Source organism: Phascolarctos cinereus, unplaced genomic scaffold (assembly GCF_003287225.1).
Source record: "Phascolarctos cinereus isolate Bilbo 61053 unplaced genomic scaffold, phaCin_HiC Scaffold_2;HRSCAF=192, whole genome shotgun sequence".
NCBI lineage: Eukaryota > Metazoa > Chordata > Mammalia > Diprotodontia > Phascolarctidae > Phascolarctos > Phascolarctos cinereus.
Window position 1 is genome coordinate 390,574,347 of NW_027555625.1, and position 13,584 is coordinate 390,587,930.

At 40.6% G+C, this 13,584-nt stretch overlaps 1 protein-coding gene across 1 annotated transcript in view; it reads left to right on the plus strand.

The window, feature by feature from the left end:
• Nucleotides 1-5,656, plus strand: part of ITK (IL2 inducible T cell kinase) — an 86,423-nt gene extending 80,767 nt beyond the window's left edge. The window contains exons 16-17 of the mRNA XM_020974614.2: nt 1,333-1,490; nt 3,115-5,656. Of these exons, the coding sequence (XP_020830273.1) occupies nt 1,333-1,490; nt 3,115-3,186 (230 nt within the window). The 3' untranslated portion in view covers nt 3,187-5,656. The remainder of the gene's footprint in view (nt 1-1,332; nt 1,491-3,114) is intronic.
• The last annotated feature ends 7,928 nt before the right edge of the window (nt 5,657-13,584 follow it).

Genomic DNA, 13,584 nt, shown 5'->3' on the forward strand with positions numbered 1-13,584 from the left:
ATAGGTTTATCAGTTTGGAGAGGGAAGAGACTTTATAAGATGATTAAGTCCAACTCCCCCCATTTTGCAGATGAGGAAACAGAGGTCCAGAGAAGTTAAGTGATTTCTCTGATGTTACAGAGGAATGAAGTGGCAAAGCTGGGATTTGAACTCAGTCTCTGTGACTCCAAATTCAGCATCCTTTACATCATAACACACTGGCTAGGCCTAAGAGACAGTATGAGGCAATTTAGAAAAAAAAAATCACTATACTTACTCTGATCCAGGAAACCTAGTTTGAATCTCAGTTCTGACTCTTATTTGCCATATAGTTGTGGTCAAGTCACTTCCCCTCTCCAAACCTGATTCCGCATCTGTAAAATAAGTGAAATACAAAAAAAAAAAAGATCTTTATAACATCTCCCTAACAAAGCTAGTGTGACCTGAACTTCAAGTACTATACAAAAGGGCAGTCACAGCATTATCCTAAAGGAAGAAAGGTTAAGGGAACTGGGGGCAGGAGGAGGCAGGGGCTGAAATGCGGGCTAACTCCAAATGCTTTTCTTCAAACCAATGAAATGTCATTAAACATGCTACCCTGAAAGAAAAAAAAAGTTTGATTGATGCTTTTTGCCTTATATCACATTTATTTCTGAATATACGGCTCCCTTCTGAACCCCTATTCATCAAGTCTCTTCTAGTGACAAATATTTTTTTAAAGCAGCTTAATCAAACATATCAGTTAGGTCTGATAGCATCTGTAACATTCCACATTCTACAGACCTCCACCTCTTCAATGAAAGGATGAAGGTGGACTTTTCTCACCTCCAAACATGCTCCATTTATGTGGATTGAAGAAAATGGGCTCAAATCCTAGCAGGAGCTCCTGTGGTTAGACTTGAGGAAGGACATCCCAAGAGACAATAAGTACTGGGTCTTTGTTGAAGGCCAGGCCAATCAGTCCAAGCTGGCAGAAGCTTGTATTATGTGATTTTTATGTCTTTTTGGTGGATATTATTAGTATGTTGTTTTGGGGCCAGTCTCCCTGTGTCTCTTTGGCCATAAGTGCAGCAGTTAGTCCTGGGCCCACAACATTGCAATATTGATTGGCCTGGAGTCTTTGTCTTGATCCATTTCTGACCTGGGTCGATTCACCCCTCTTTAGGCAGCCTGGCGGGCCCTTTGCTCCCGGGGGCTCACCATGGTGGTTTTATACTTAGTAAGACACTTGCTCAGCTTTAGCCTCACTGCTGCTCAGACCCCTCGATCTCAAGCTACCCACCAGCCTCAACCTCTCCAATAGTAAGGATTGGTTGTTACTGTTAACCACAATGTTCTTGTCCCTTTCTGCAGGAGTCCTCATGTGGGAAGTCTTCAGCGAGGGCAAAATCCCTTATGAAAACAGTAGCAACACCAAGGTGGTAGAAGATATCAGCACTGGATACCGATTGTATAAACCTAGACTATGTTGCCCTCTCATCTACCAGATCATGAATGATTGCTGGAAAGAGGTCAGTATAAGAGGGTCCTCCATCATCAACCCCTTGTCATTTTGTGGTTCTTTCCTAGAAAAAGTACCTTCATTTGAAGGAATGAGATAACAAAGGGGACTGAGTGATACCAAATTTGAGCAGGAAACTGACTTGACTGGGAGTGGGATGGTAGTTCACAGCATGGGAAAGGAATAGCAGATACAGATGACTGATGTCAATTGATTGGACATCTGCCATTGGCATACTAGTTGAAATAAATTCAGAAGGGCTCATCACTAGATTGACTTTAGGATCTTGAGGTTTTTTTGGCCACATAAATTTGTAGAGACCCTCGGCACTGAGTAGCCATAGTGGAGGAGGCCCCATCATGATAAAATTACAAATCCTTGAAAATTTGAAATATCTGTCACGTATGTATATATGTATCAATCAGACATTTATTAAATGCCTACAGTGTGCCAGGTTCTGCACTAGGTGCTAATGATACTAATACATACAAAGAATGAAACACTATTCTCAAGGAATTTACATTCTAATAGAGGAGACATAGAGACATATATAAGTAAATTAAATACAAAGTAATGAAATACAAAATAGTTTGAAAAGAAAAGACTTCTCTCTCTCTCCTTCTCATTCTCTCTCTCTCTCCCTCCCTTTTCCCCTCCATTACTCTGAATACATAGAATGCATTTAATTTTCCTTTTTTGCTTTAGCCCTCGCTTTTGTAAATCTTTCTAAAAGGTCTGAGTTAACTTTCTTGCCATAGTAATGTAGAATAGATGCAACGTATAATAAATGAATCTTTTTTTCTGATTGAAAATCTTTCAGAATCTGTTCATTATTACTTTGAATACTGAGGATTACTGTAGGCACTAAAGATGCAGACAAAGAATTTCTAACTTATTCAGCTAAATAACTACTGACCTCAAGAATTTGTTGCTGTTTTAAAAGTAAATCTCTAGTGCCAGTTTCTTTCCTTTAATTCAATTCAGTTCAATTAAATGAACATTTATTAAGCACCTACTATGTGCCAGGCATTACACCAAGTGCTAGCAATACAAATAGAAAGATAGTCCTTGCCCTCAAGGAGCTTACAATCTAACAGAAGAAGACGTTACACGTAAGGAGGCAGGAAGGGGAAGGGAGGTGGGCAGGCTCACCAGGAGCATCTTATTCCATAGATTTGAAACCAGGAAGAGCAGCAATGCAAAGTGCCCTCTGTTAAGGCATTGAGAGGAGTTTGGTGCTCACCCTCGAGCCCTCCCAGCAGAGGGAAGAGGAGACAGAGGCTTGAGGTAGCAGCATGGTGATAAGATTAGAAGTGAGGAGTTTATCATAGGAACAGCATCTTGTTCTGGGGCATTGATACTAAGCAGAGCAGCAGATGATGCTGGAATGTGGAAAAAGCAGACGGGAATAGTAAGGAAAAGACTCCAATTAATTATAGGTTCAAAAAAGTTAAATTATGATTGAGGGGCTTTTATGTACATACACACACACACCCCTTGTTTATTTGTAATGGTTGAGAGCCTGCTGACAAATTGTGACTTGGACTGATACAGGACAGGAAACACTGCCTTAGGGCTGTTGGATTTGTCCCCTGGGAAGATTCACACTACTGTGCTTTCCTCCCTCTCTCTAGAAACCAGAAGACAGACCATCTTTCGCTAGCCTGCTGTGTCAGCTGGCTGAAATCGCTGAATCTGCACTTTAACCCAGGGTCTCTGGGAACTGCTGAATCTGAGCTCCAACCAGGGGTCTCTGTGGCTCCCTGAGCAGCAAGCGTCTAAGTGGGGTCAGGGAATTCCTACTTCCACATAGCATTAAGGACAGCTTCCATCCCAATCCTTTCTAAAGGCCAGGAGACCTGGGGGAGCCAAGCCCCAAAGCTGCTAAGGAAGCAGTGGTTTCAGAGCTGCCTGGAGAGTAGGGGGATCCAGACTGGAATCCAGAAAAAGTGGCAGAGGGCATGACTATCCCTAAGCCCACTACTCAACTAACCTCATGCACAGAGGAAGAAACTCAATCCAGAAGCTTTTTGTGGGATGTTTCTTGATTACAGAACTGAGGGGGTAGGAGAATGAAGCTGTACTCTAACCTCACGGACTAGCCTTTCATTAGACTCAACAGCCCCACGTCGCAGAATTTTCAAAGGCTTCCAGGCCCACATGCTTTGCAGCAGGCCAAGCATGCCCTCCCCTACCCACCCCCACAAGGAAACAGGGAGCTGCATCAGCTGTGCCAGCTACATTGACCAAACAATGTGAACCACAGCTTCCTGCCCATATGCAGAGGAGGTTGAAATGACTCCATGGCGCTGATGGGCTCTGCAGCAGCTGGCTGGAGTTGCAGCTAGCAGCACTGGCACCTCTCTGCTCAGAGGAGATGGTATGGGGCTGCCACCTCTCTTGCTGAGCAGGGGAAGAAACCTTTCATTTAAAAATGGGTCACCAGCAGCTTTAATGGAGCTTTCTGCGTTACTCTGTTCTTAACATCAGAGGAAGCCAAGTCATTGTATAAGTCTTGTGTTTCTGGAGGACTGGGGGTAGGGAGCAGACAAGAGGAAAGGTTTAAAGTTAGGTTTAAGTTCCAAGGTTCCCAGGTTTCAAGGAGGAATGAGGAGTCAGTGCATTCTCTCTCAAACACAGGTGAGCGGAAACTGTTAGATGGGTGAGAAATTCCTCAATCTGTTACCTAGGTGGAAGGCAAGAGTAAAAAGGTAAGGCTAAGAACCAGAGAGGAGGAGCCGGCGGAGTTTTTGAAATCCTGAAATCACTCCCAGATTGATTACCATGGGTGCTGATCCTGGCTCTGTGAACCAGAATGAAATTCCCATTCCTCTACTCTGCATCATTTACTTCTTAATGTGATCTTACTACCTTCAAGTTAGTTAAACATGGGAACAAGGAAGGAAGGAAATAAGCATTCGTTAAGCACCTACTATGTGTCAGGCACTGCGCAAGGTGCTTTATAAATATCATCTCATTTAATCCCCAACTTTGCAAGGTTGGTACTATTATTTTCCCCATTTTACAACTGAGGAACTTCAGGTAAAGAAAAGTTAGATGACTTGTCCAGGATCTCATAGCTAGTAAGTGCATGAGGTCACATTTGAGCTGACTCCAGGCTCAGTCTTCTAGCTACCTAAACACACATTTATTAAGCACCAAGTGGATACAGAGACTACAAAGACAATATTTGCCAACAATCTTTATGTTCAGCTTTTAAGAAATGAGTAGACTCTGATCATTTGGAAAATAATAGTGCTTAATAAGCTAATGGCCTGACCCCCTAAAATTGCATGCCCAGCAGTATTATTATAAGAATCCATTTACTGTATAAGCTATGACATTGCTCTTCCTAATTTTGTAGTGAAGGAAAAAAATATAAAATTCTAGATTTCATATTACTGGCTTTTTATTGATAGTGGTTGGTTTATTTTTCGGTGGACTTTGATGAAAATCTTTTTGGACACCTTATAGCCTGATAGAAGGCGGGTTCAATTTTCTATCTTATTCAGATAAAGTTATTTGAGAAATTACTGAACTAAATCATAATATGCTCTTCATAAACCTTGTAAACTATGGAATTATTTGCTAATTTGCGATTTAGATGCCTTAATAGCTACAAGGGGAGCAGATGATTTCACTCACCCAACCAAAATAACTTCTATGTATGTGGTTTGTTTTGTTTTATTGGTGGGGTTGAGTCAGATTCCCCTTTTGAAGTCTCCAAGACCTCCTAGAATAGAAGCATCTGGACTGATTGATTCCAGAGGTCTTATTGTTTTCTGTAATATCTTCTGTTACATTGTTTGCTTGTTTGCTTTTTCAAGCACATTTATTGTGAGTTTGACAGGACATGTGGATATATTTTATTCTTCAGCTATCCAATGCTTCAAATCCATTTTTTCTAGTTGGCTCTTTTCTCTGAAAATGGTGTCTAGAGTCTCAATAAGAGAGACTCCCCTTTGGATCAGTTTTCAATTCTAGTTGTATTTTGCATTTACCTGCAATATTCCTTTGAGAATACATATTTATATTTGAATGAGTTATAGTATTTATGAGTAGACAGTTGTATCTAGTGATGGGGGTGAGGTAATGTACAATAAATGTGATACTTTTTCTTATTGCACAAGTCATAAAGTCAGTCATATTCAATAAATACAATTCTTCCCACTGCAATGATGGTGTGAGATTTCAGTCCAAATATCAAACATAACAGATTAGCCAAAATTTTCACGCCTATAAAAATTCTCACCTGGATTTCACTTAAAGAGATAAACAAACACCTAAACTTCTACTTAGGCTCAAAACTGACCAATTAACTGGACCCAAAGGATCAGTAAATGAATTGAAACCAATGAAGAGGAAGGTCTCCAATGGAGTATCTGAGACCTTTGTCCTTATCCCTGTACTGCTTAATGTTTTTAACAGAGATGAACATGAAGGCATAGATGTCATATCCAATCAAATTGGAAAACATAAAGCTTGCAAGGATAGATAACATGTTGGATGCCGGAATTGAGATAAAGTAGTGTCTTGACAGACTGAAACAAGTGACTGAACCTAATAAAATAAGGTTTAATAAATCCAAGTGTAAAGTCCTATATTTAGGTACGAAAAAATCAATTCCAAGAACATGAAATAGGAAAGATACATCTAGAAAAAGTGCGAAGAAGGTTTGGTGGCTTTCATGGGCATGCAAGCCCAGGAGCAGATAGCAGTGTGAGATAGCAGCCTACTAAACACCAATAAACTAGAGGAATTTTAGGCCACATTAGTAGAAGGGTAGTATCCAGAAGAAGGGACAGTGATAGTCCTGCTATCCTCTTCCTTGGTTAGATCACATCTGGAGTACTGTGCCTGGTCCTGGGTTCTACAATTAGGAGGTACATGTAACAACCTGGAGCCTATTCAGAGGAGGATGCTCATGGATGCTGAGGAAACCTGAAGCCCTATAGTATTTGAGGATATTTAACCTGGAGAAGAGCAGATTTAAGGCGATGTGACCAACGTCTTCAACATTTTTGAAAGATGTTCAAGAGAGATTAAACTGATTGGCTTAACTTCATGGGGCAAAATTAAGGCTGATGTGTGCCAGTTAAACTACATTAATTTCCAAACTACATTATATTTTTAATATCATGAAAAAATTATTAACAATTAGAAGTGAAATGGATTGCCTCAGGGAACCGTGAGTTCTCCATCACTGGAAGGCTGTAAGTAGATGCTGGGTGTCCACTTATGGGGAAATCATAGGCTTCTTGCTTTGGGTATAGGTTGGATAAGATTCCCTCTAAAGTATCTTCCCAACTCTGGGATTTACCTTCTCTCAGAATCCCTAGCTTTATTGAAGGCTAAGCTGATGCACGCTTTCTGAGACCTTTCCTGGCCCTCACCACCCTCCGCCCTCAGCTACTAGTACTACCCCCAAATCACCTGAATCTATTTTGCAGCGGCCATGCCCTAGTAAAAACATTTCTGCAGATAAGCTAAACCAGGCTGAGGGTAATCAGCGGGCCTCAAACCGTTTGGTGAGTTAGGAGGATACTATTTACTCTCTTTGTTTTATTTTGTTTCTTCTTTCTTGTGGTTCCTCCCATTGGTTCTAATTCTTCTTTGCAACATGACTAATGTGAAAATATGTTTAGTATGAATGACCTATCCCAAGCATGTGAAGACTTCCTCGTGGGTGAAGTGGGCAAGTGAGAACAATTTATTCCAACGGCCATGAAGGCCGCTGAAGCAGACACTGTTGAACCCTAGAGCTTGGTCAGTCATCAAAGATGGCAAGGTCATCCACTGCATCCTGGTCAAAACTTTTTGTCTTGCCATTGGACCTTCATGATTCTGGAAGAGAGAGTGAGGCTGATGACTTTGTGCAGCTCTGCCTCACTTAAATCCAATTCATGTGCAAATCAAGACATCACCCTGTGATGTCATTGATCCTGTTCGAAAACAAAGGATGGGGAGCAGCTAGATGGCGCAGTGACTGCAGCACCGGCCCTGGATTCAGGAGGACCTGAGTTCAAATCCGACTCCGACACTTAACACTTACAAGCCGTGTGACCCTGGCAAGTCACTTAACCCCCTTGCCTAGCCACCCCCCCAAAAAAAAAAGAAAACAAAAGATGAACAACAACCACAATTTTGTATAGATTTTAAATACACCCATACATGTACATGTTGTCTCCTCCAACTACATGGTAAACTCCATAAGTGCGGGGATTGTATTCCCAGAATCTGGCACAATGCCTGACATATTGCAGGTGCTTAGCAAATGCCAGTCAATTGATATAATAAACGGGATCCAATTTTTTTAATTCCCTTTAGGATTATATACTTAGAGATAGCTAGTACCTTTGAAGTCATCTGGTCCAATACACTCATTTTATAAATAAGGGAAATGAGGCCCAGAGAGGTTGAGGGCCCAAGATTACATAAATAGCTCTCTGAGGCTCTGATTCCATCATCCCTAGTTCCTGGTGTAGGTTCGTCATTTTTAATAATTCGTTTTCACCTGCTGTGCGATAAAGCAATGAAGTCATTATAAGCATCTCTAGTCAGAACTGGGACCCCCGAGGAAAAAGAACGACTGGACTTATACACAGTTATGTTGGTTTGTCAGAAACAAACTAGCTTCCGGGTACTTAATGGCCTGAAATAATTTGCAGCCAAAAGAGAAGAGGCTAATAGCCCGTAAGGCTGTGAGCTGGGAATGGTTTTTACATTTTTGAAATAAACCTTTGTTATATTTAAAAATGTAAGAAAATATTCCTAGCTTAATGGCCTGGATTTGGCCTTTGGCCCATGGTTTGCAGACCCATGCCATAGAAGGAAAGGTAAGTGTATTCTTTTTTTCCAATAAAGGTTTGGAATTCAGCTGCACAGAAGATGAGGGGGAAAGGACTTCAGGGACATTGAAAGAAACAGCCTGAGCCACTAATAAGTTACTACTCCATAGGAGACACTTAATTAACCAGAGGACCATTAGCTGTGGGTGAGAAAGCATCTGCTTTCCACACATGTTGTAATAATAATAATAGCTGGCATGGAGATACTTTATCTCATATGATCTTCACAACAACCCTGTGAAGTAGGAACTGCAGGTATTATTATCCTCATTTTACAGATGGGGAAACTTAGTCTCAGAGATATTAACTGACTTGTCCACAACTAAAAACATTTGGAGACAGATTTCTTTTTAATTTTTTATTTTTTTTTGGTAAATTCATTTACTTATTTTTAGTTTTCAACATTCACTTCCATAAGATTTTGAGTTTTTAATTTTCTCCTCCTCCCTTACCTTCTCTCTACCCAAGATGGGGTGCAATCTGATATAGGTTCTATGTATACGTTCATATTAAACATGTTTTCACATTAGTCAAGTTGTAAAGAAGAATTAGAACCAATAGAAGAAACCGCAAGAAAGAAGAAACAAAATAAAACAAAGAGAGCAAATAGTATGCTTCCATCTGCATTCAGACTCCACAGTTCTTTCTCTGGATGTGGACAGCATGTTCCATCGTGCATCTTTTGGAGTTATCTTAGATCCTTGCATTGCTGAGAAGAGCTAAGTCTATCAAAGTTACTCATCACAAAATGTGTCTGTACCTGTGTACAATGTCTTTCTGGTTCTGCTCACTTCACTCAGCATCAGTTCATACAAGTCTTTCCAGGTTTTCCTGAAGTCTGCCTACTCATCATTTCTTATAGCACAATAGTATTTTCTTACATTCATATACCACAACTTATTCAGCCATTCCCCAATTGATGGACATCCCCTCAATTTCCAATTCTTTGCCACCACGAAAAGAGCTGCCAGGAATATTTTTTGTACATGTGGGTCCTTTTCCCATTTTTATGATGTCTTTGGGATACAAACCTAGAAGTGGTATTGCTGGGTCAAAGGATATGCACATTTTTATAGCCCTTTGGGCATAGTTGCAAATGGCTCTTCAGAATAGTTGGATCAGTTCTCAACTCCACCAACAATGCAATAGTGTTCCAATTTTCCCACATCTTCTCCAACAGTTATCATTTTCCTGTTTTGTCATGTTAGTCAATCTGATAGGTGTGAGGTGGTACCTCAGAGTTGTTTTGATTTTCATTTCTTTAATCAATAGTGATTTAGAGCATTTTTTCATATGACTATAGATAACTTTAATTTCTTCATCTGAAATTGCCTGTTCATGTCCTTTGACCATTTATCAATCGGGGAATGACTAGTATTCTTATAAATTTGACTCATTTCTCTATATATTTTAGAAATGAGGCCTTTATCAGAGACACTGGCTATAAAAATTGTTTCCCAGCTTTCTGGTTCCCTTCTAATCTTGGTTGCATTGGCTTTGTATGTGCAACAACTTTTCAATTTAATGGAGGTAGAATTTTAACCTGCCTCCCTACTGCCTTCAAATCCCACATTGCTACTACACCAGACTACTTCTCTAGTAAGTCAGTCAAGAGACACTTATTAGGTGCCTACCATGTGCCAGGCACTGTGTTAAACTCCAAGGATAGATACAAATAAAGGTAAAAGACAGTCCCTGCCCTCAAGAAGCTCACAGTCCAATGGGAGAGACAACATGCAAACAACTATAGACTGGATAAAGTGGAGATAATCAACAGAGGGAGGGGACAAGAATTAAGTGGGACCGAGAGAGGCTTCTTACAGAAGATAGGGTTATACCTGGGACTTCAAGGAAGCCAGGGAAACCAGGAGGCAGAGATAAGGAGGAAGAGAATTCCTAGCATGGGACTTCTGTGGGATTCCTGTGGAAATGCCTGGAATCTGTGTGCTGTTGTACCTACAGCTTACTTGGGCGCGTGTTTTTCAACTGGGTTCTTGATGAATGAATGATCTGGAAGAAATCTTGGAGTGGGGCAAAATAATAATAGCTAATAATAATCTTAGGTAGCTTTAATATAATGTTTTAAGGTTTGCAAAGCTCTTTGCAAATATCTCATTTTATTCTCACAACAGCTCTAGAAGTTAGGTACTATTATTATCCCCATTTTACAGACAAGGAAACTGGGATAGGCAGAAATTAAATGATTTGCCCAGGGTCCCACAACTAGTAGGTGACTGAGGTTGCATTCACACTCTGGTCTTCCTGACTCCAGATCTAGCACACTACCCACTTGGGCCACTGAGCTGTTTATGGATGGATTTATTTAGCTTTCACAGAATCTCAGAATTGCAAAGGACCTCAGATCTCATCTAGTCCAACCTAGACCTGAACAAGAATTCCCTCCGCAACCTTCTCAATAAATGGTTTCAATCAATCAACAAGCATTCATTAAGCACTTACTGTGTGCCAGGCACAGTGCTAAATGCCAGGAATACAAAGAAAGGCAAAAACAGTCCTGAACCAACCACTGCTTGAAAACAGTTGATGAGGGGGAACCTGGGCCTCCTGAGGCTGCTTATTTCACTTTCGTACAGCTTTGATTTCAGCATTTTCTGAGACCAAACCTAAATCTGCCTCTTTGCAACCTCTCCTCATACTTCCTAGTTCTACCCTTTGGAGCTAAGCAGAGCAAGGGTAAACCCCCTTCCATATGCTAGCCTTTCAAAACTGAAGGACAGCTGTCATGCCCTCTTAAATCAGGCCTTCTTAAGCCGGGGTCTGGGAACATTTAAAAAATGATAGCTATATTTTAATATAATTGGTTTCCTTTGCAATCCTATGTATTTTACTTTATGAAATTAAAAGCATCATTCTGAGAAAAAGTCCATAGGCTTTACTGGGTGGCCAAAAGGGTCCATCACACAAACAAGGTTAGGAAGCCTTGCTTACATCTTTCTTTTTTTCCAGGCGAAACATCCCCAGTCCCTTCAACTGATCATCACTTTCATTTCCCTTCATTGGCTGCTCTGTGGCTAAATCAGTGATTGTCTCAAAATGTGGTTCCATGCGCTGATTACCATAGGCCAGCTGTGGACTGCACAGCACAGGCAGAATATTTTGGCCTTGGGATGACCTCCCAAGATCAGGACATCATACCTTTCTTAATGCACCAAAGGCAAAGACTGATATCTAGTTTTAGTCCATAGCGGCTCTCTGCCAGAGAGAGCCTTACAAACTGGCTGGGTCTTAATACTGAAACACACACTCCTCAGAGAAAGAACACACAGTACATCCGTTTATACATGTCCTCGATGAACTTTGGCGCCCAAGGGCTTTTTCCTAGGGCTCTAGGTTAATATAGCACAGGGCAATGAGTAACAGCCATAATCACATTTTAAAAAAAAAATCAGTGAAGAAACATAAGCAGGAAACAGCCTGGTCAGAACCACAGAGTTTAAGAATTTGAAGGTTCCAAGATTCTGGTTTTATTCCACTTACCAAACTGCTTTTAAACTTTAAAATTAAGATGAGGAGGTAACGTATTCTGGGGTACTAGGTGACTGCAGAGGATAGAGTGGTGGGCCTGGAGTCAGAAAGACTTATCTTCTGAGTTCAAATCTGGCCTTGGACACTTAGTAACTGTGTGACCCTGAGCAAGTCACTTAACACTGTTTGCCTCTGTTTCTTCATCTGTAAAAAGAACTGGAAAAGAGGAAGGCAAACCATTCCATTATCTTTGCCAAGAAACCCCCAAGTGGGGTCATGAAGAGTCAGATGTGACTGAACAACAAAAAAGGGAACATAGTCCCACTTCATAATATCATCAAACTTTAAAATAGAGCTGGGCCAAAGGACTATAAACCCATGAGTACCCTCTGACCTAGCAATACTACTGCTAGGTCTGTATCCCCAAAGAGATAACAAACAAAAAGGAAAAGGACCTATGTGTACCAAAATATTTATAGCAGCTCTTTCCTGAGGGTAAAGAATTAGAAATTGAAGTGATGACCATCAGTTGGAGAATGGCTGAACAGGTTGTGGAATGTGATTATAATGGAATGCTATTGTACCATAAGAAATGATGAGCAGGATGTTCTCAGAAAAATCTGGAAAGACTTGCATGAGCTGATGCACAGTGAAATGCACTGTGCACAAAGTAACAGAAATACTGTAAGATGATCAGCCATGAATGACTTACTTATTATCAGCAATACAGTGATCCAAGACAACTCTGAAGGACTTATGATGAAAAATGTTATCCATCCCCAGAGAAGGAACTGTTGGTGTCTGAATAAAACTGAAGCATACTTTTTTAACTTTATTTTTCTTGAGTTTATTTTTTCATGTTTATGTTTTCTTTCGCAACATGACTATTATGGATATATTTTGCATAACTACACATGTATAACCTATATGGAATTGCTTGCCTTCTTAATGGGGGTGGGGATGGGGAGGGAAGAAGGGTGAGAATTTGAAACTCAAAGTTTTAAAAACGAATGCTAAAAATTGTTTTTACATGTAACTGGGGAAAAATAAAAGACTAAATAAAAGCTTTAAAAAAAATAGAGCTGGAGGGCAGCTAGGTGGTGCAATGAATAGAGCACTGGCCCTGGAGTCTGGAGGACCTGAGTTCAAATGCGACCTCAGATATATAACACTCGCTAGCTGTGTGACTTTGGGCAAGTAACTTAACCCCAATTGCCTCACAAAAAAAAAATAGAGCTGGGAAGGGAAGGTAGTATTGTTCCCATTTGACAGATGAGGGCATTGAATAAGTGACTTCCCTACAACTATTAGGGTCGGATCTCAGACTAGAACCCAGATCTCCTGAATCCCAGCTTATGCCCATGTTCTCTACATTGTCATTCAAACCATATTCCTTTTGGGTAGCTGGGAAGGATACTTAAACCGTCTGTGCCTTGTACTGAGGCTACTAGGTGATGGAATGGATAGAGTGCTAGACTTGGAGAGGGGAAGACCAGAGTTCAAATCCTGTCTCAGATACTTACTGGCTCTGTGACCCCACCATAAGTCACATAGTCTCTTTCAGCCTTAGCTTCCTCATTTGTAAAACAGAGACAATAACATTCAGCATTTACCTCCCACGGTTGTTATGAGGATCATATGAGATAATGCATATAAAAGTACTTTGCAAACTTTAAAGTACCATACCTAACACTTTGGGGGTACCTTGTGTAAATGCTAGCTATCATTGTTATTGTTAAAATCAACAATTGCTTACTGCAAACTGCAGAA